The sequence below is a fragment of the Hypomesus nipponensis genome, chromosome 16, assembly GCF_054491055.1.
Source record: "Hypomesus nipponensis isolate SF chromosome 16, ASM5449105v1, whole genome shotgun sequence".
NCBI lineage: Eukaryota > Metazoa > Chordata > Actinopteri > Osmeriformes > Osmeridae > Hypomesus > Hypomesus nipponensis.
The window spans coordinates 5246159-5268958 of NC_140376.1; the positions used below are offsets into that span (position 1 = coordinate 5246159).

Here is a 22800-nt window from a genome sequence, read left to right on the forward strand (position 1 = left end):
CATTTAGTTACCTCCACTCTATTTTCACACAAGCTACAAACACAAACCTGTTTTGATGCAATTTTTCAAGAGGAAGTAACACTTTGCTATAATGATAGTTGTACTCAACAGCGAGCTAGCAGTGAAAGGCAGTATGTTCCCTCTCTCCTAGGTCTATTGCATTGACACATTTGTGTGTGTAAAAAAAAAAAAAAAACGGTTTTATGAGAAAGGCTTTGTGACCCGCTTTAGATGACACAAGGTTGAGAGAAAAACACTTCTCTTCAAAGCTGTATGATGTTATCATTGTAATAAGTCTATTTTTCAAGGGAGTAAGAAACTGCCAGTCCCGCGTCAACATTGACATTGAACTGAGGTAGACAAAAAACTATTTTTAAATAGGAAATAAGCAAGTCATCATTTATTCAGAGGTCTGGGCCTTTGTCAGTTACAACTATTTATACGTCTGACTGACAGCATTTAGTTCCTACTGTTGCCCTACTGTATACCATGAACACTTGTCTGAACATTGTGCGTGTGACTGAACCTATTGTAGCTTTCAAATAGATTCAAGTAATTGAATTGTTGAAATAAAACAAATAGCCCAATACATGATTCAATACAGTGTGTAAAATATGACTGCTTTCACTGTTGAAGTACCGCACACAAAACACTAAATTAATTATTAATGCTGCACCTTGGATGAAACTAATCTGGAGACATGAGACAAAGCAGTTTGTACTGCTAGACAGAAGCAGAACCTCAGGCGGAACAGCCAAATACTAAAGCACCAGGCTTGGCTTCCAGGACAGCCAAGCCTACAGTACGAGGGCAGGACCCTCCTTCAAAGGCACAGAGGTGTCGTTCCTTCAAGTACGGTCTGCTTGCCATCTCCTGTCGGAGATGAGTATGATAGAACCAGTGACTTCGTAAAAGCTACCATAGGAATGGTTGTATAAATCAGGAGTCAGTGAAGCCAACAGTACTCCAGGGAAATTAGACGCATAGTACATTTACATTTAGTCATTTAGCAGAAGATCTTATCCAGAGCGACTTACAGTAAGTAAAGGGACATTCCTCCAAGACAATAAGGGTGAAGTGCCTTGCCCAAGGACACAACATCATATCTGCATGGCCAGGAATCAAACCGGCAACCTTCTGATTAATAGCCCGGTTCCCTAACCACTCTGCCATCTGACCCCTTAGTATAGTATATTAAATAAATCCATAGATCCATAACTCATTATCAAGTCATTCAAGTACCCAGAACTGACCCAAGCAGAACTAAGGATGCATATTATTTACATTTAGTCATTTAGCAGACGCTCTTATCCAGAGCGACTTACAGTAAGTACAGGGACATTCCCCCCGAGGCAAGTAGGGTGAAGTGCCTTGTCCGACAACCTTCTGATTACTAGTCCGACTCCCTCATCGCTCAGCCATCTGACTCCCCGGAAACAGATAATCCAGTGTCACGACATGCTTGATGACTGCAGCTGGATTCGATCCTACGACCTTGCGTTCTAAAGCAGCCCGTCTTATCCCAGTGAGCTATACTCGCTGTTTAAGGATTAGGGTTAACCCTTGAAGGAATGTAAGGACCTTTGTTTAAGAGTATACAGGGGGGGGGGTTTACCTTCATTGTTTGTACATTTGTCACTCGCTGATTGGATTTTCACTGATGGTCACAGAGAGCAACTTTAGAGCGTTTCCCAACGCAGAATCAAATCATCTTTCTGTAAATCACCAAGGGAACGGATGGCAACACGGTGACTATCGCAGATGATAGTGACCTTCCCTTCACCTGGATCTGCAACAAGAACACTATAAAGTATGCCTTGTATGCTATAATGGCATTGTGTGACTAATTGCCTCCATTTTAGGGCATAGACAAACAACCTATGAGTAACCCAGGCATAGCAAACACGTTCAGTGCCTGGACTGTGCACGGCACGGTAATGTGTGTAGCAGATGTCGTAGCACGGTCCTTAGACAGAACTCTGTCACTTACAGCCTCTTAGGTAATAACAGCACCTGGTGTCATCACATAACATGGGGTACTTTACAAGCAAAAGTATTAGGAACGCAATTTCCAGCGACTATTGCCCGCGTAATTGTCACTTTCTTGAAACTTTTGCAACTGCTTGACTGGTCTGATTATTGTCATTAAAGAAGACAAGTATTCCTATTTCAAAACAAAGCCCAACAGCTGTCTATTCTAACAAGACGTTTCCCTTGAGATTGAAGTCAAAAAGGAAAATCAACAATAATCATTGAAGTATACCAGCAAGAATTCTGTTGGTGGCATTCTGTGTACTTTACCGCAACACAGATTGCTAGGCTTGGTGGTGTCCTTCGAAGTGTGTGTAACTTCTTTCATTGGCTCACAAAGACAAGGCTCCATCTTTGTTTTTGGTGAACAAACCATAGTGCGTGGCTGGGATTAACTTGATACAAACAAAGCCAAAGGCAAGAAGACTGATGATCAATAATTTCCAGGCCATAGCCTTGATTACTTAGACGTCCCCTGATGCAGAGTGATTGTCTGAGGCTTAGCTCAGGAGGATAAAAAATATTTACAAGCATACCAGCAAGGAGAAGAACTTTTCAGAACAGTTAAATAGGTCCTGAAATATTATCATTAACACAAACATTTTCCTTAACCATCAACCAAACATTAGCCACTTGAGCACTGAACCCTAGGCAAAGGAACACACACACAAACAAAACAGTTTCCAAGTGTTCAGCATTACTTGTTAGGCTGGACATATTTTGTGCATGATTGTGACGGAATGCTATCAAGGTCAAACACTGGCTCTGCCAAACCGAATGTAAAAAATAAAATACATAAAAAGTTCTGAGAAATGGACGTAGTCTGACAAGTAGTCAGAAACTATATTTTAACATGTTTTCATGGAAGAAGTAGCACCACCGCGCCTTCCCAGTATGTCAGGAATGGGGTGTGAAAACATAGCAGGGAGGGGGTTTAATTCCCAAAGATGACTGGAGTTAGCGTTAATTTACACATGCTAGAGCTATGGAAATGACATCTGCTCCTACTTCAATTTAAACTAGGAGATGGTCCCTGCAATGACTGAGGCAACCTTCTAAATGATCTAACCTGGCAACATGCAATAATTTAAATAAAAGAAGTCGGGCTTTTAAAGTATAAAAGATCAAGAAGGGCAGACATTCATTCTATTACAGTGCTGGTGCACAGAGACATTGAAAGGGAGTGACAATTGTGTATTTATACAATTAGAGTCACTATAAGTGTGGTTGAATTCGTCATTAAGTTGCCAAGCCGTCTCCCCCAGCTGCATGAGGTCTGCCGCTTTTTTTTTTTTGGTTTCTGATTGGAAAGCAGTAGAACGTACAAACCATTTAGTATTTTGAAACTTAGGGCCAAAATTGAGTCAGGTGGCTGAGCGGTTAGGGAATCGGGCTAGTAATCAGTATCAATGCCGGGTCGATAGATTGTGACGGTTGTAGCTGTGTGTGTTCTGCTTTAACACTCCTTTCTCCCAAGGAAGTTACTTGCTGTTTCACCTTTAAGGTAAAAGTCGTGAGCCTGGTTTCTGAATGAAGACCTAGGGCCAGACTGAAAGACTGCAGTATTGCCATCAATAGATAACAAACGCAAGCTCCAATGCAATGAAAGAATCTGTTATTTTCTGTCTTTTACTTTTGAGCTCAACAGCTATAGGCTTGGACCCCGTTGTCCCTCGTTAGGGATGTGAATAAGGGTTTACAAGTTTATGACTGTCGTAGCTTTTTATTTATTTGCATACAATTTTATTTACAGCATGTTTTTCTATAACTCATTTCCAACTACTCAAAGCTTATCTCACCCACTCCCAGCGTGTTGCAACCACCTGGGTAAAGTCTAGCTGTCAGTAAGTGCTAAAGTAATCAACACCAGGGACCATTTCAACGCAGTGATACGCGAGATTAAAGAAGAAAGTAAGTGAGGAATCCTGATTTGGGCACACGAGCTAATGGCATGAGGGCCAGATTATAAATGTTTTAATGCACACGACTAGCTCTTCCTTTCCATCTGTCGAGCTTGTTTTATGGCTGGAAAAAACTGTGTGAGTGTGTGTGTATACAGAATATATACAGAATGTATGCGTGTGTGTATGTGTGTGTCTCAATCCGACCCAGATACATTTGACTGGGGATACGGGTGATTGTAAAGTGACTGAAAAATCAACCATCACATGCTGTGCTCGAAATGGGTGATGAATAAATGGAACCGACATATTAGTCATCCAAGGTCTCTCACCAGCCTTGGTTTCCAACACTGTTTAAAGAGGAGAATTAAACAAAACTCAAGCTGATGTCAAAGGGATGCAATTAGATTTTTTTTTTTAAGTGTCTACTGGCATGTACTTGTGCTTGTTGAGACTTGAGATTTGCAGGGTCAATTCTTCAGCCAAAAAAGTCAGTCTACATAATCTTGATATCAAAGTTTTGATCTAGGTCTGGATGTCAAGGTATTTTGCTGAAAAGGGTCACAGCTTGCCTATGTATTATTCTATAACACTGAAGGCTACAGAGCTGTACAATTCTTTTGAAATCTTTAATTTTGCTCCAGCTTATATTGGGTAAACACTGGATGCTCTTGTTTTTTTTGTCTCCTTCTGTGTCCTGTTTTTTTGTGTTCAAACATTTTGGTCTTGAGTCTGGGTCTTGAGAGGATTGGTCTGGGTGTCTTTCACAAAATAATGTATTTGAATCTCAAGAGTGCTCTCTTGATCTCACTGTTGAAAGTGAATTGGCGTAATTGCGTTTGAAGAATATGCAGTATGTTGCCCTCCAGTCTTTCTAAAGTAATGTATGATTTAAAAAAGATGCGCATCAAAATTCAGGACATGTTTCGGTTAGATTTTTTTTTTTTTAAAGGCCATTATGGTCTACAGTAGTGCACTATCTACCATTGAAAAATAAACAAATACACCTCTGTATCTATTTCGCAGAATCAAAGACCCACCATTGTGCTATCCAGAATTCCAAATGGTCCCCATAGACTAATGGCATCTATAGTTCACCTTAGAGCTAACAGGCAGGCTGGTCATGTGGCAGACATAGTTCTGGCTGATAACAGCCCCCATACCCACTTCTCATGCATCTCATACTCATGGTTGGGATGATTGGAGGCATTCAGCGAGTCATTAAGTATCATTATCTTGTTGTTTATGGATATAAAAGTGGTTTGGAATGCAAGTGTGAAGCTGTGACACACAGAGCAGTAAATAAAGAGTTTTACAAATGAATGCTCTTTCACTAGAATGTAGAGAAAAAAAGTATTGCTTACAACTACAAAATTAATCAAAGTTATATTGATGGTTATCATTTTTAATTTTTTATCATTTTCAACTGTCAAATTCCTGTTCTGTGTTTATGTGAATGTGTTTTGGACCACAGTTTTGGAAAGTTCTGCCGTTTTTCTTAAAGGTAGTTTTGCATACCGAGGTTCTAGTAAACAGTAAAATCATAAAGCAACAAGAACAAACAAGAATATATAAACACGTGTGACATGATTCACACTCGCCAGAATTAATTTGACACTGGATGCAACTTTGCTTGCAAATTGCCATAAAGCCACAGACCATCTTCCCATTACTCAAATATAAATAAATATAAAGCACGAAGCTGGACACATTTCCAGCGTGGCTGTGGTGCTAAATCACAAGCCACGCAGGAAACAGGAGGCAATCAGGATTGATTAATACAATTCCATGTCCACAACATATCATGTATGCCCAAAGCACAATGTGAATTTATTGCTCCACACAAAGAATGCAAAACCATGTTTCCAAGTAACTGAAAAAGCAAAACAGGCCATGTGAGAATGGTGAGGTGAGAACGTTCGACAATTATCAAGAAGTTCGAGCTAAATGTAACAGGTATCCCTTTGCAACTTTGCTCTTTGATAGAGTACCTATCTTCCTCGTCATTTGACAATCATCTATATTACCCACAAAGGCCCCAGCTTCCAGTGATCCCATGTGCCCGATGAAAATGTCACGACTGCCCTGCTCATCTACTCGTGCCAGAAGAAGTATTTTCCATATGCCCCTGCTGACTCCCATTATGGCACTAGAACACCCTGTGCCCCTGTGTACCTGGCAGGACATGCCTTGCAGACAAGGAAACAAATTGTTTTAGCCTTTAGGTACCCATTAGTCAGCTTTTGTGTTTGACAGTATGGTTGAGAAAGCCATCTGCCTGAGAATGCATAAACCCTTACATGAAAGAAAATGTCAGAGAAACGCACAGGCTGGGGTGTCCATGGAGCATATCAGTAGGCACCAGCCCACAATGGAAACATCTTTTAATGACCCAATCATATCACACATTTGACATCTTTTACTAAACTTTCAAGTGATCACTACAAATCCTGACATTGTAAGCTCCTTAATGTTAACAGACTGGCTTGATAAACGCTCAGATTTAAAGCCTGGCACAAGGTTTCAGTTCCCCCGATAACCCAGCACACACACAGACCTTTAGACCATTATCCCTTGAAAACAGATGGGTTCCATAGCAACGTCAGCCTCACCTAATCCTTTGCCATGCCAGTGTTAGAAGTGTTTCAAAAGAGAGGACAGCGTTTTGAAGTGCACCAGCAACCACGGAAGACGCGTGGATGTCCTCTCAGACATCCAATTGATTACCTCTTCCCGTCTCACACAAACACACACAGTTGGCAGCATCTGAAGATTCACGAGAAGTCCGAGTCTGAAATGATCCACCGCCTGTGTTCAGGTTCACCCGCAGTGACTGTTCCCAATTAAAACTGTTATACCTTTACATCTGTCCATCGTGTCAATGGAGGGGTAGACAGACATTGGGGCAGAAGCGGGGATAACCATAGGGAACAGGGTGGATTTATATTGTTTGGACTGTACGCTATCTGCCCTGGCTCCCACAGATGTGCATTGTCAACTGGCTCCTCTTATCGAAACAAAACTAGCAGAGAGAATGTGTTCCGGAAATATTTAGCAGAGACTGTGAGAATGACTCATGATGTGTTCTTAACAGTATTTTCATTGTATGTCCTGTATATGAATAGAGTTTTTCTTGCTATGCAGGGGCATCACAGGCCTTATTTTGCTGGCTCTCATTCTTTTTGCCAGAAAAGTCAGGGCCAATGACTACAATCAGCCATAAGGCTCAGCATTTAGCATTCAGCAAACAGAGTTATCATGCCTTTAAATTCACCTCTACACCTTGAGAAAGCGAACCGTGTCACCCGAAGTGGAAAAGTGTCACAAGACAATAGATAATGGTGTATTCATCACATGCAAGTGAAAGGCATACGTGTTTAAAAGGCAGGATGCTGTGGTGGTGGTGGTGGGTGACTCACATCTTCACTCCTACCTCAAGCAGCTCCACTGCATGTCCAATGCCTTTCTATCTACCGTGCCAAACAATCAACACGGACGGCTTTCATGGCGGGCTTTCAGCACCAACTGTTAAAGGATATTTTTTAGGTGTAATGAGATGTGAAATTATGATTTTTTTTGTTATGCTAAACTGAGACATTGCTAACAAGGGTTAGGTGCTGCTTGGGTCAGATGGGGTTAAATATAGTCATATAGGGTTGCAAAATTGATCATACAGTAGATGGCTCTTTTGTAGCCACCAGAAGTGTTCTTTGACAGTGAATAGGTGGAAAATATCAAATCTGACTGATGCTGTGAGAGTGTAATGTAATGTAATGTACTCCTTTATATCAATATCAGGAGAAATGGGTGAAAAGTTCAATCCCTTTGTCAGATTTCATTTTGAAAACTACAGCAAATAAGAACGGATTTGGAGGATCAAGATGTTCCATCAAGATCTAACATTGTCACAAAAGCATAATTAACTCTGATTTGTCTACTGCAAAGTAGGCTGACCGTGTGCAGTGCTGGGTATTATGCGTCTGAATTGCCATCAATGAACACTAGACCCATACACATTGTCTAAAAGACGTAGAGCAGGGCAGAAATCAACACAGAGAGCCCGCCTCTACATAATAAAGAGTAATCACAGCCTGTTGATTCTCCATTTAACAAGTTATAGGGATGAGTTGACTTTTTAATTGAGACTAGTCGCTTTAGATTTCTCCAGTGGACTACTGCTTCAACATTAGCCTTGGGATTCAGGCTTGGTATAAGGTAATACTAAAGGATGTGATTAAACATTCACATAAACACGAAGGTTAATGGGGATTACCGTTTCAACGAGGTTGGCCAGGACATTCGCGGCTTTTTGAGGCCAGGACGCAGCTTCTCCAGAGTTCTGTTGCGACATAAGTACCGTTCTGTATCCGAGTGAAAACGCTGCTTGATTCGGATATGAGTTCTTGGTTGCCGCCACAGATGTTTCGGTGGTTTGGCTAAACCCGCACCATCTCGACTCAAAGCTGTGCACTCCATCCCGTCTTGTGACTTGACCAAGTGAGAGCCTTCTCAATCCCTGTGACCTCGTTCCTAAAATGTACACGCTGGCATTTTGCGCTGTCCTTGCGCCGTGGTGCTGAAATGAGAGCGCGCTCAGTGAAGAGGCACCATACAAATAAAAAAAATATATGTTCAATCTTCATCGAGCGAGAAAGAATTGCTTAGAACAAAAGAAATACAATAAGATATCCTTGCACAATACCGTCCTAAACATTTCTTTTTTCATTTTTCTAATACATTCTCACGAAATAATACAAGGTTATGAGTTTTCACAGTCAGCAATAGATAAAACAATATGCTATCAGATAAACTCCTCGGCTCCAGACGTCAGAGAGTGAGAGAGACAGAGAGAGAGAGAGAGAGAGAAAGAGAGAGAGAGTTAGTGTGAGCTCATCTCAGCGCGTTATAAACCCACTCCAGACACGAGGTATGAGTGAGTGAGTGAGTGAGTGAGTGAGTGAGTGAGTGAGTGAGTGAGTGAGCACGACCACTGACGTGAAGTTGCATTACATCAACGGGTGAGCAATGCTGCCCTGGAACTCTGCAATAATTTATTCAACGAAACAAAACAAGCATTTCTGTTGGTTATGGCTGTCCCACAAACACAACAATCCTAGTCATCAAACAGCCACTCATTTGAGTAATAATTAATTTAAACACATGTCATCGGTTTTATTTTATGACCTTTAGGAACACGAACCTATTTATCTTTTTTTGCTACGTGAATACATAGCAGGTCAGTAAAGGCCCTTCCATTACTCTGAAAAGGTATTTTTTTCAATTAGCCTACAGTTTTCATGTTTTCACAGACAGTGTTGTTCTACACCCAATTCGAACCATTATCAATATAGCATTCTACATAACTATCCTTTACCTTAAAAGAGATGCATCAAATTGAACTATTTATTAGTTTTCATGAGTTAATTGCACTAATTGTATTCTTCAAAACCATAAGAATTGTTGTGTTTAAATGATAGCACATTCCATGTCATTGATCTCTTCCATACAATTCATGTCACTGTGCCCTTTTCCTGGCTTGGCAAACATAATAGTCTGTTATCAGAGATGAGGGGAAGAAATCGAGAATGAAGGAGAGCGTGGGGAGAAGCAAAGGACAGAGGAGAAAGAAAAGTTGAGGCACATTAGTGGTTACAAGGGATCGAGAGAAAGAGCAAAAGAGAGAGAAGAAGAGACAGAGTATGGGCCGAAAGAGCAAGGTGAAGAGAGAGACAGAGAAGAAAAAAAGTCAAAAATGGAGAAAAAGAGACAAAAGAACTTCCCCTCCTCTTCCTCTCCTGACCTTTCTGCCACTTGCCTCTTCTTGTTGCTTAAGCAGAGCAGCAATTACCATTAATTTGATAAGAGCAAGACACCCATAACACCTGCAGAAAAATACACACATCCATTATTAAATCCCTGAGGCTTATATTTCATTATCCTCGCCTTTGTATGAGAAGGACAACCAATTTAGCAGGTCTGCCTAAATATTCTGCAACACAGAGTCAGAATCTGTGTTGGTCAAAACCTTTGATTAAAGGTTGAGTCATGCCAAAAAAAATTACAATAATCTCCTGCTGGAAGAAAGTAATTAACAGTAGATCTTTTCATCCGGAAGTAACCAACAGTCAACCAGTGAGTAATGGTTTTCAGCATGGCTTTAGCCCTGGACTCACTTTGTGTCAAGGAAAGGTTGAATCCCGATCCAAGGGATAAGGAAACGTGATCACGTGCACAGAAACAATACACAATTATCTATCTTTGTACTATGACCTGTATCTAGAATGAAATGAGATAGAAAGAGAGACAAAAAAAGAGAAAGTGATAGAGAGAGATGGATTTATGGAGAGGGAGAGAAACAATCTTGACAGGCTTTTCTTATTCTGACTAGGCTTAGAGGAGGATGCAAGGATTTAGCTAGTTCAAAAGCTATGGAGGTACCGCACACAACATGTAGGGAAACTGGGGGAGGTACAAGTGGAAAAACAACACCTATTTGCACAAACGCAGACATGACAAGACAAATCAAATACGGCGTTGCGCGTGTACTGTACGTGAGCGTAGGGTAGAAGCAAGAAAAATAGGACACGCAGTATTTCCCCTACCATTACATTAGGGGGGCGCCCCGCCCCCCCAACGACACCCCCGCCCACCCTTTTTTGTTGTTGTTTTTTTATTTTTATATATAGCGTTATTTAAGGTTATCTTTCCTGTAAAACAGGTCTATAGCTTGCTATTTTAATAAACCAATGAAATGGCCTTATGTTATTCATCTTATTTACACAACTGAACGTCATTTCTGTCGTCGTCATCCCCCCCGCCACCACCAAGCTGTAAAGCGAGGGGAAACACTGGCAGGGCTCAAATCACTTGAACAAGTTCAGTAGGAGAAGAGCCTTCTCTCTGATCACTCACTCGTTGTCACTGATGGTGTCCAGGCTGTCGCTGGCACAAGCCAGGGCCTTTCTGTAGATGGCCTCCAGGTCCACCAAGGGTCGACGGTGGTGCTCGTGGGCCGAGTGGCGCCGAGACAGCGGCGGCAGCAGCATGGGCCCTGAGAAGCGACGACGCACTGCATAATTGAGGTTGGCCGTAGGGAGAGATTCCCGTCGTCTCTGTGGAGGAGGAGGAGGCAGACTGATAAAGATGTTATACATTGAGCGTGGACTTTTGTGTACATCTCTGCTTTACTTCAGCCTCAGCAACAAACAAAAAACTATAATGTTTACCAAGAAATCTAAGGCTTTCAACAAATCCCAGTTCTAAGGAAACAAATCTCTCCCAGAACAAATTGACTTACGACACAAGTATATAGTAGTTTAAAAGCAAGGCAATGTGTCTCTTCACCCAGCACAAACCAATAAATCAGATAAATGTGTCCAGATAACAAGGTCTCCAAGGGCCCAAATGTGTTAGACAATTTGGAAAGTGAGAGAAGTGCAACTCTAAACTCTAACACCGGCCCTATACATGTGGCACTCCAGAAACACAATTATAAGAGTGAGAAAGCAGAGTTAAAAACACAGCATTTCCCCCGATTTCTTCAGCACAAACTGGGAACTGCAATCGCATGATCTGATTTATCACAGACTGATTTTAATCTTGTCAATTTTAGGTTCTACAGAACATATTCTCTTGCAATCTAGAATTCTCTCTTTTTTAAGAACCTCCTGTAGTCATAGATACTACACTATACAAAAATACCATACAATTTACACAATTATAATAATGTATTCATTTATCAGACACTTTTATCCAAAGGGACGTACTGGGAATAGAACCTGAAATATATGGGTGGGTATCATCCATAGCACAGTCGCTGTAGGAGAGAGTAGGTGTCTGATAGTGAGAAGCAAAACCTGTTCAAGTCATACAAGTCCATTGGCCACTCATCCATCCACCATTCCATCATGTCAGATGGGATTCACATTAGGCTGCTTAAGAAACACCAAGCAGACTGTGTGTTCAGACTGGTCTTGTAAACCCTCATAGCCTAAATACATGAGAACTGACTAGACTCAACTATTTGCTCGTCGATGGTTTATCTATTCAGCGCTGCCAGGTGAGTTGTCTACCATCTAGAGCAGTGGTTCTCAACCCTGTCCTCAGGGACCCCCTGTCCTGCTTGTTTGGATGTTTCCCTGCTCCAACACACCTGATTCAAATGCATGTTCGTTACCAGTCTTCTGCAGAGCTAGATAACGCCCCTTTTATTTGAATCAGGTGTGTTGGAGCAGGGAAACATATAAAACATGCGGGACAGGGGGTCCCTGAGGACAGGGTTGAGAACCACTGAGCTAGAGTATTGGACAGTACGGATGAATTTGGACAATGGGGAAGAACATCAATACAATGGCAGATTGCAGTGTCACTGTTGCTTGGCCAATGAACTTTGAGAGAGAAGAAAGAAAGAGGAAGAGAGAATGAAGAGACAGAAGAAAGACAAACAGACTAAATGAAAGAAGGGGACCAAATGGAGGAGGAGAGGAACAAGAAACTATCTGGGAAATAATGAGGCTACACACAAGATGACTGGCTTGAGTGTGCCTTCAGAATAGGGAACCAGACATGTTTAATTAAGTAATTGAGATTTCAGCTCTCGTAATAATTAAAGCTTTAATTGGGTACCCTGCTCAAGAACAACATCAGTGTACTTATTCCCAATCAACATGTCAACATGATTCAAATAATTTATAGGATTTCAAAGCTCTGTATAAAAGCACTACGAATATTAATAGTGGGATTTTGAATACCAACACAATTTCACATTAGACTTTTAACCACGACGACACCGTTTAACTGCTCATTTCAATTTGAACGGTAACCGTAAGCAACGCAGTTGTTCTGGAAGACCAGACAAGGTTACAGAAGGCAGATGCTCGGAGAGTGCAGTCTGTTGTTTGTACAGAGCAACGGTTTGGCTCTAATGGATACGCAGACCGAGTTGGTTCTCAGGGTACAGGGTGGCTTTGTGACAGCAGTGAGACTTAAAGCAGGACTGTAGGGAGGAGCTTACCACAGTGTGGCTCACAAGACTGACTGTGCTACCATCTGCCCTGAACTGTTTACATGTTGACACACATGTTTAAATATCTACATACATGCAGACACATACACACAAACAGACACATATTAACATCTACACATACACACACACACACACACAGATGCACACGCACAAACACACACCTGCAATCAAGGGCTAATCAAATATTTAATAATGCTATTTATATTGAGTGCATTTCTTTTGTTGAAGTTTTCCATCAGATAAATCAAGGTTGAAAATGACTTTTAAATAGGAGGATACATATTGATTTAACCCTCTACTACAAAACTATCACTTAAAATGACTCATGTGTGGGTATTGAGTAATGAAGAAAGGCTGTGTGTTGCCTATCATAGCTCTACCTCAGCCCCCAGCAATATCAGTAGGGGCCTGACTGACTGAATACTATTATCAAAGTAATTAATTCTATAACAGGACACAGGAAACATGACAAACAGAGCTGCCATCAATAGTGGGATCATCAAGGATGCATTTGGATCCACCATTATTGAATATGGTAATCCATTAAAAATCTTCTCTCATCTACTCCTCAATATGACACAAATAGGTAAAGCACTAGTGTTAGGGAATGACACCCACAGACCCAAAACCCATTCATGTATTATTCATGATCAAATTGAATTTAAGACGACCTACATACAATATAGAGAGAAGGTGAACAATTTTCTGTCGCAGAAAATGTATTAATGGATGCTGGAGGTGTATCTTCAACAAGTGCGTCAGGAGCAGAGAATGCAGAGCACTGCTGATATGACTTTACGACCAAAAGACATTCAAGTCCAACGACAACCATCCCTGTCACACACTTGAGAAATACTTTTGACAGAGTTAGTCAAGCATTAACCCATGAGGTTTTTATTTCAGACAGTGACGCAAATGCACATACACTAAAGAAAACTCCTTCACTAGATTATCAGATCACAAAGGTGTCACTTGAGGGGATGAAGCCTCCAGGGGTGCTGGTGTGTGTGAGTTGAGGGTTGGGGTGGGGTTTGGTGGTGGGGGTGTGGCTGAAAGGAGGTCAGTGATAAAGCACAGAGCTGGGTGGTATTTACCTCTGTCAACTGGCGAGACATTGATGCAAAAACATGTGGGTTCCTTCAAAAGGTCGCAGCTCTACAGAGAAAGCAAACAGAAGAGTAAAAAGCCATGTCATCACATTTCTCTTACATGATCCTAGATCTGCAACATCACTTTCCTCCTTCCTCTCAACAATAATCACGTTTATTGGTCTTAACATTAAGTTGACAATTATTCCAGAAGCATCACAGAATATTCTTGATTAAAATGTATGGTGAGTCAAGTTCATATTAAAAGATGGGATGTGGTCAAATATGGACTAGAAAATGCCCTTTACAACAAGATACAATTTTATGGGCCTATATGTATTCAATGCACAAATAAATACATATCATATTGTCAATGTGGGTTGTCTTTTTGCTTTTGTTCCCATAGCAATGGATCCTCATTGTTGTCTGCCAAAAAGCCAATCGATGAATTAAAGCATAAAATCAATGCATCAAAAGACCTGATATCTTAAAGGACAGTATATATCTATAACATAGATTGTAGGAAATGTAGGCAGTAATATTCTCTTAAATATTAACCAAACTCTTCAACAACACTGCATGGCCCAATCAGTTGCCATAAAATAATGTAACACTTGAGCCTCTTTTGAAGTTTTCTATGTATTGACGTAAACTAGTACGTCAAAGCCTACAAGACATGCATGTAAAATCCTACAGTACAGCCCTGCACAACCTTTGGAAGACGATAAGAGGTCTTCTTGCAGGCAGAACGATCGCATATTAAGAACTGTAGCCTAGCCTGATGCTGTTTACACCTGAACAAGACTGGTAGTACTTTTAAAGTAATTAACTGTTGGATAATTCTGGGGACATGCTAAAACAACAACCTTGGACTACACTTTGATTCTCCAATTTACAATTAAAGCTGGCTAACTAATGTTATCTCCGTAAAGGTAACTTTGTAAAGGGATACTCATGTGAACAAACATATGTTGCCATAGTTACAGCTACTGACACATAGGCCTATAGCAATACAGAAAGATATGTGAATTATATTGATAAAACAGCAACACCTTCAAAATGAGTCATCCAGCTTGTCGTAAAAGACAACAAAAAAGTAATAATAAAAAGGAAGTCCCATGATTATAGGGCAGACTTTTTTTCTGCCATGTAATTGATCTGACTCACCAAGTCAAAATGCAATGAACTGTAAAAGTAAGAGCAAAATGTTTATCAAATATTTGTCAAGTTGAAAGTTTTATTTGTACATACAAATGTGAAGCAAGAGAACTCCATCTAGAGGACTCATTTGGAAATCAAATCAAGAAGGACGGCATGAGTTGGAAGAGACCCATTTAGTACTATATTTATTATATAGATTTCGATGATAAAACTCTGCTGGTTACCCATCCATGAATGCATTGCAAACATGTATTGTCTATACAATCCATGTGTGCCAATTTATCACAAAAGGTTTAAATCACCTAAAATCTAGAATTTTTGTCACCTCCTTGGAGCCACCATCACATGGACCACAGAACACCACATGGCATACCAGAAACCGAATCTATAGCCATAAATGCCATAGTTGATTTCTAAATTAGATACAAAGCCGAAAGATTATTCATTTTGTGTGTATGTGCAACATTGAGAAGGAAAGTTAAAAGGGAAGGAAGAAGTGAAGATAAAGAGGGAGGAGGGGAGGGCTAAGGGAATGTATAAATACGTTCAGGAAACGCATTCCTAATTTAAATGGTCATGCTGGACTTCAAAGCTGCAATTTGGTCCGACGGGTCAGACGTGAACTCTACTCTAAACACTGAACTTTAATAGTCACTGACACAAGCAAACGTTAGTAGCCTACACACTCCAACATGCCTGTACTAGGCTATCTTAGGCAAATGGAATACTTCGGCATAGAATTGTGCCACAGGAAAAACTGAGATAAACATATCAAACACGTTTTAATTCGCCATTTGTTTGCTATGTAGTGCATCGTTTGGATAAGTATCCTTTACTGTCCATGCCAAACACAACTGGGCTAGCAATTATCGTAACTGATAACAGTTTGCCTAACTTGTATATGTTTAAATCAATAAAAAAGTGTGTAAATCAATTGTCTTCATCTTTGAAGATAGGCCTATAGCCTACACTCACAAACTCGGGTCTTCAAATGTTTGAACAATCAGATAAACTACACGAGTATTGCGCTGCGTATTTAAAAAGTTACTTGCCTTAATTCAGTTCGTCCAGTTCTTGATTTTTCAGTGCTGGAAACGTTCCTTGGTTCAATTATGAAAAAGCAATACGTATGACTGTTTTACCACGGAGGACGTTGTATTTATCAAGCAACATTTTATTGCTTTAACTTTTAGACTTCAAACTGTATGTTGCCGCTGTAAGTTGTAAATGACGTTCACGAGTCACATGCCAGGAAACGTCAGTAGATGTAAACAATGGACGCGTGCAACAAAGCGGGACACACCGGCTTTCAGTCGAATGGAGATGCAACACAGACTCACTCTGTGTGGCGAGGAGTGCAGCTGGAGGCCAAATGTAGGCTACAACTTTTTCCACATGTGAAAAGTATATTGAAAGACACCGTGGTGCTGCTAAAAATGCATTTCTGTAGGCTTGTGGGTTGTCTTCAAATTCCGTTGATTGTCAGTTGAAGATAGCATACGCTACGTTTTGTGTAGCAGCTTTGCGTTTTTTAGACCGGGGACAATAAACAAGGACACTTTTTAATGGTTGCCTGGTCTACTGAACCAGGTGTGGTTCTTTTATTCAGGCTTTGAGATTATTATTTTTTGCATAATTGTGGAAATGGTTGCTGCATTTCAGTATTGGTTTTCTGTTGATAAAAATCTCGTATTTTAATAGTTTTAGCAAATATAGGTTTAAGGAGAAAAAAAGCATTTTTTACTTTTAACTTCTGATAACCAACCTGCATAATCAATAGGGTGTGGGCGTTTCGTGGCTACACACTTTATTTATGGCTTATTAAATATGGTTTATAATCAAACCCCAGTATAAACACGGTACAGTAGACTCCTCCGGAATTATTTTGAATATTGAGCAAATGGAGATTCTTCGTTCATTTTGCCCTGAAGAGGAAACAAATACAAAATGTGTTAGAATCCTGTGTTGGAAGGCACTGGTGAGAAATCATTAATATAAAGCATAATTTCCAGTGACATTACGTGTGAGTATATCAAGACTAAATGAATGTATTTAGGGAATGTGAAAATTATTTCAAGAACCAATTATTAGTAGTGTGTATAATCACTGCTTCAAGAATGTATGTTTCAGTCATGTAGGCTTGTCCTGCTATGAGATTGGTTCCCTATTTATGATTACATCCACTCAATCACAACCATAAATAAACATAGTTGAAAATAAACATTAAAAAAAAACATTCAGCTGTAAACACACTTGGTCATGTGCTTAGTAAATAAATTAAAAATCTCACCATTGGCACATCCTCTAGCCTCTCAAACGTATTTCTTTTGGAACTGATAACCTTTGTCAGGGCAACCACTACCAGAAGCCCCAGAACTATGCAGAAAATGCAGAGGACCGCCACAAGGCCTGGATTCCTTGATAAGTCATTCTTTCCATTTGCTTGAAGAGCTATGTGGAAAAAAGCAGTGGGGAATGGTGGTGGCCATGTGTTTAAACATCAACATCAATAACTGAACACATTTCATGGACTTTCTAAGAATTGCATTATGGAATGGAACTGAACATAGATTACAACATACAAATAATTGTGTAGATCTTTAATTGATTTCATAATCCATGACACATCCTTGGTTTGCATACCCACCTGTGGTTGTGCTTATCTTTCCTTCGGTGGTAATGGTAATGTCTGTCTCTGCAGAATTTAGATTAGTTAAATTGTAGGGAGTCGTAGTATTTAAAGTCTCACTCGCAGTGGTTTTCAAATCTGTCACTGTCTGTTTAGTAGTGATGTTGGTACTGTCATCTGCTTGTAATGTACTGGATGCATTTGTCATACGGGCCAGCCCTGTAGTAGACGCATTGTGCATTGCTGAGGTTACATCTTTTGGCATGGTGCTGGCCGTTGCAGTAATAACAGATGATCTGGGTTCATCTAAAGTGGTTGATTTCATGGGAGTATTCTGGGGGGTTGCACTGTCAGGTGTTGTAGTGAGACTTGAAGTGGTGGTTGGGGGTGAATTGATTTCTTTATCTATTTGGAAATAAGAAACCCATCGTCAGCATTCTGTTCACTCACAATGCCAATTGTTAGCAAACATCAATTGAGTTACATTCACATGTATTCAATTAGCAACACTTTCATCCAATGTACTGTCTTATTTTAGTGCTTTAATGACTCTTAAAATATATAACACAACTCATATTTATTACGTCTAACTAGGTCATTACTGATAACATATCGGAATCTCACTCATTTTTGCTTTATTTGTTGCAAAACACATGCTTTGATGTTGAATAGTTCTTTCTCTTTGAGACAGGCAGATAGTAAAATTATTCCGACTGTTTTGACTTGAGCCTATCTGCTTACAGATTTGCTTCTAATATTTTGTGCAGAATTAACAAAACTTTGTGTAAAACTGTACATCGTATATATTAAAAGTTTACTTACCAGCAGCGCCTGCTAATGTTAATATGGATAAGAGTATAGTTAGGTGTCTTGTTACCGCCATGTTGAGTTACAGGTAAAAAACTTGTGGTCATTTCCTCAACACACACACTACATCCTTGAGAGCAGGATATTGCTAAATGACCAAGTAGGTGTGCACCTTTCAATGGTCCCTATCAAATGGACCTGGTTAGTCACTGTTTGAACAGGAATATTTGTTCAACCATTAAAAGGCCTGCTTATAACTTGGCTATAACTAACAGTAGAAATAACAAAAGTAAACACATTCTCATAGAAAAGAAAGGAAAACCTGATTGTGAGGCTTGTTTGTGGTAATTTACTTTCTGTATGATGTCAAGTACCACCATGTACATCATCATTTAATCATAATTTAATTTGTTTTATCAGTACATCTTAATCATCTATATATTTATACACAGTATTGCTCAACTAAATTTAGGTTGGAAGAAAAATACATTATTAACTACTTACTAACCGATTTTGCCGTATCGACCGAGCGATACGTTCCAGCCTCAGTTTGATATTTCCCGGCATGACCTCACTCTCGGTTAGTAGGTAGTTATTATCACTTGCTATACCCAAGTGTATACTAAAGAGATTACATTTTTAAGCATGTTTGATTAACATATATTTAGAAGATTATGTTCAGAATTGAATTCTCACAAATGTTTCTGACTTATAAGAGCAGTACATGGAAAAGGATTTCATAAATATTTTTTTTTCTAAAAGGTATTCTTTATGTCCAAAATAATACACATTTTCAATTCATCAACTGTTATTTACAGTATGTGCGTTACTTTAGTTGTTTACAAATGTAACCTATCAAGAAAACAGATGCATGAAGTCAAGTCTTATAAATTCTAAAAACACCCAAAAATTATGTTTCAAGAGTGTCACTTTCAAGCCGACGTCAAATAAATTATAAATATTTTAGTCAAACATATTCAAAAAGAGACCCTACAAAAAAAGGGAGTGAATATTTGGCACAGTGACACAATGTAACAGGTAAGGACCGCATAGTAAGGCAAGATTGAATATCATACTGTCAAAATCTGCTAATTATAGCTTGATAGAAGTAATGATTAGATAAATAACCATGATCATTAATATGTATGATCATTCTCCATTGTGTGGTCAGCCTAAGAGGCAGCATGACAAACATTTGATCCCTGATTTAAAAAAGGTGTTAATCAAGAGTTTGGGATTAAATGTACATGTATAAATAAATATACATTAAACTATTAATGTATATGAATATATATTAACCAATTGAAAGTATACCCGTGCAAGGGAAAACTGTTCCAAGAAAAGAAAACCCCAAATAGAACTTTGGAGTTTTGGTTGTAGGACTTTCACACACTCTCCTCTAGAGTTTTGGTTGTAGGACTTTCACACACTCTCCTCTAGAGGTTTGGGGGGAGGTGTTGACCCAACAACCTCCTGCTTCACCTCCATGAGACCCATGTCTGAAACCTCTCCTGGTTGTCCATCATCCTGTCAACAGACCAAAAAAACTGAGTTTCAACATACAGAAACACACATTAGAATCAACTGCCTAATAAAAATACAATTTTATTCTTAATTTTTGTTTCCATTTATAAGATGATTTTATCCAAAGCAACTAGCATGAACAAAATGCATACCACATGGACCGAAGCTTTAGTACATGAACCCGGGTTCAATTCCAGCCTGGGCTATTTCCTTCATGTTATCTCTCTCTCTCCCTGCCTTTCCTGTGTCTCTATCTGTCCCTATCCATTAACACAGTCAAATGGAAGATATTCCAAAAAAAAAAAGAAATGGATGAAGTCTAGTAGTATAATTAGTATGTCCAAAGAAAATTCTGAATTGACTGTCTGCAAGGAGGCCTCACCTGCATCTGGAGAACTAAGGGAAAAAGTCAAATATTGGCAATTGCAACTTACTCTGTGTTTGAGGTAGGAGAGGTAGGTGTCCCAACCTAAGGTGATTGTGTTCACATAGAGGACCCGGAATTTGGGTGAGAGAAAATAGAAGTTTATCATCTGTGCAGCAGGCCAGACACACCAGTCAGCCTATAGGGAGAAATAACAAACATAGATTACCATCAGGTCACCTTGTGCACTTTAACACTCAGGAAACAGTCATTTCATTTATGTGCCTTATTTTAATGTATTTTATTCTGACTGTATATTTATATACCTCTATCTTTTTAGTGTTTTTATTGTAATTATGTGGAAGGAGGACATTGCACTATAAGAATTTCCTTGTACAAACAAACTCTATTAAACCGTATACAAGACAATAAACATCTTGAATCTCTTGAATCTTGAAACCACCTGACCGCCATCCTAATAAAATACCAGTCTTGAGCTTCTTTCTGGAGCCTACATAAACATTTACCTTAATGAACTCCCAGAATTTGTCTTTGAATTCCTCCCAGCCTTTAGATGCTGTGTGTCCTTCTATTACTGACATCCCTGGAACAGACATGTTTCAACTAGTCGTTATGGTTACAAGTTACACCTGCCACATGCTTCCATGTCATAATTACAGCAACATTTCCTCTGTGTATCACCCAGTCTAAAGGTAGTGTCAGGGTTTGGCACACATTGGTCATAACCTTCTATGCTTTATTTCATACAACATAGAACAACCTTTGACCTTCTCAAATCTCTGGCATTGACGCACAAAAAATCCATCTCTTAACTTCACTTACGTCTTGAGGCAATTAACCTTTGGCTCCATACGCACACAGTGCTTTCATGTTAGCCTTCAACAGCTAACCGGGAAAAAACCCTGGTTGGGCATAGAGAAAGGAATTTCAGGGACTCACCTACAAAGTACCAAGCCCCAAGGGTTGGAGATGCAATCAGTTGGTCCACCAACACTTTCTTCCCAACTGTCCGTATAGCTTTGCCAACATAGATCTTGTCCAACCAGGAATACCAGTAGTGCAGTACAGGTCCCATGGAGCAGCCAACAGCACACATGCGACCTGTAAGATTAAAATATTTATTTTTAAACAATTGTCTTCCTCTAAAGCAACTACGTTTTAAGTGAAGCTTTTTTACCGGTTCTACTCCAGTCCCGAATTCTCTCAGGGTCTTTTTGTTTCTCCCGGGTTTGCTGTAAAATGTCTCCAAGGGCCAGCATACCACCCCCGCTGAAAGTGTTCGTTAGGATAAGAAACCTTCCACGGAACAGTGGTTTCCAGTAGAAGGACATCCGAACAAAAAACTCTTTACTCGGCCGAGGAAGCATGATTCTCCTTGTTTTGCTGCAACCTGCACGCAACAGTCACGACTCTGACTAGCCTTGGCTTGGTAATTTCAGCACAGTTAAGAGCTATCCAGCTATTGACTCGTAGATGTCGCTTTGGTCTAGCTAGCTAGGTAAAAATGTTCGACAGGTCCGGGTCAAAGTCTCTTTGACAGCTAGTTAGCTTATGTTAGCATTGTAATACGTCGATATATACTGTTTCATGGCAATGAAGCTGACTGAAGTCCAGCTACAGTAGTTAAGTTAGCTAATGAGTAGGATCAAGTCAGTTAACCTAGCTAACAGTTCAAAGTCTCGTTGATGTTAGCTAGCACTTGTTAGCAACCGATGATAGTACAGCTACAGAAGCTGACTAATAAAATAACTTCTTGGCTAGCCGAGTTACAGGGTTGTTTTGATGACTCAAAACATCACGTAGCATATGTCTGGTGAGCATCAAGTTACAATTACACATTACAAAACGACTTGTCCGGTATATCTTTCTCCAAGGTGTACTGTCAATTCAATGTTTCTACCGGCTACCAGCATGACATGCGTGCAATCGACAAAAATACCTAAGACTGGACAGGAAAACAATTAATTGCCACATTAAAAATATGTACTGCCATCTACTGTGTGGGAGATTATCGCATGATGCATTCGCGCATTTGACAATATTTTGGCGTATTTTTTCGTGTAAAACATTAAACCCATTAAAACCTAGTTTATTGCTATAAATTAGTCTATGACTGAAAATAACGTTTATAAGTTCGTTGATTAGTTGACAATTTCATCCCAGACTAATAATATGGCTATATTATATATAATGTCGCGGGGTTGATATTCGCTACAGTACTAAGAATTTTAGGCTATAAACTATAGCCT

The 22800-nt window shown here is 39.7% G+C and overlaps 3 protein-coding genes across 3 annotated transcripts in view; all 3 read right to left on the minus strand.

The window, feature by feature from the left end:
• Window positions 1-16421, minus strand: part of pde4cb (phosphodiesterase 4C, cAMP-specific b) — a 54208-nt gene extending 37787 nt beyond the window's left edge. Inside the window, 3 exon segments of the mRNA XM_084675856.1 lie at window positions 10845-11044; window positions 14052-14112; window positions 16259-16421. Of these exon segments, the coding sequence (XP_084531982.1) occupies window positions 10845-11044; window positions 14052-14072 (221 nt within the window). The 5' untranslated portion in view covers window positions 14073-14112; window positions 16259-16421.
• Window positions 16422-16793: 372 nt separating this feature from the next.
• On the minus strand, window positions 16794-18812 carry cist1 (colon, intestine and stomach enriched 1). Its single transcript, XM_084675863.1, has 4 exons — window positions 18658-18812; window positions 17854-18240; window positions 17497-17657; window positions 16794-17131 (listed from the first exon to the last, which is right to left on the minus strand). Exons 1-4 carry the CDS (start codon window positions 18716-18718, stop codon window positions 17087-17089), a joined length of 654 nt encoding a protein of 217 aa, XP_084531989.1. The 5' UTR covers window positions 18719-18812; the 3' UTR covers window positions 16794-17086.
• A 215-nt stretch (window positions 18813-19027) lies between these two features.
• mpv17l2 (MPV17 mitochondrial inner membrane protein like 2) lies at window positions 19028-22538 on the minus strand. The gene is made up of 5 exons (XM_084675862.1): window positions 21729-22538; window positions 21491-21652; window positions 21058-21134; window positions 20601-20729; window positions 19028-20169 (listed from the first exon to the last, which is right to left on the minus strand). The coding sequence occupies exons 1-5, from the start codon at window positions 21916-21918 to the stop codon at window positions 20065-20067; spliced, it is 663 nt and encodes a 220-aa protein (XP_084531988.1). The 5' UTR covers window positions 21919-22538; the 3' UTR covers window positions 19028-20064.
• Window positions 22539-22800: the final 262 nt, after the last annotated feature.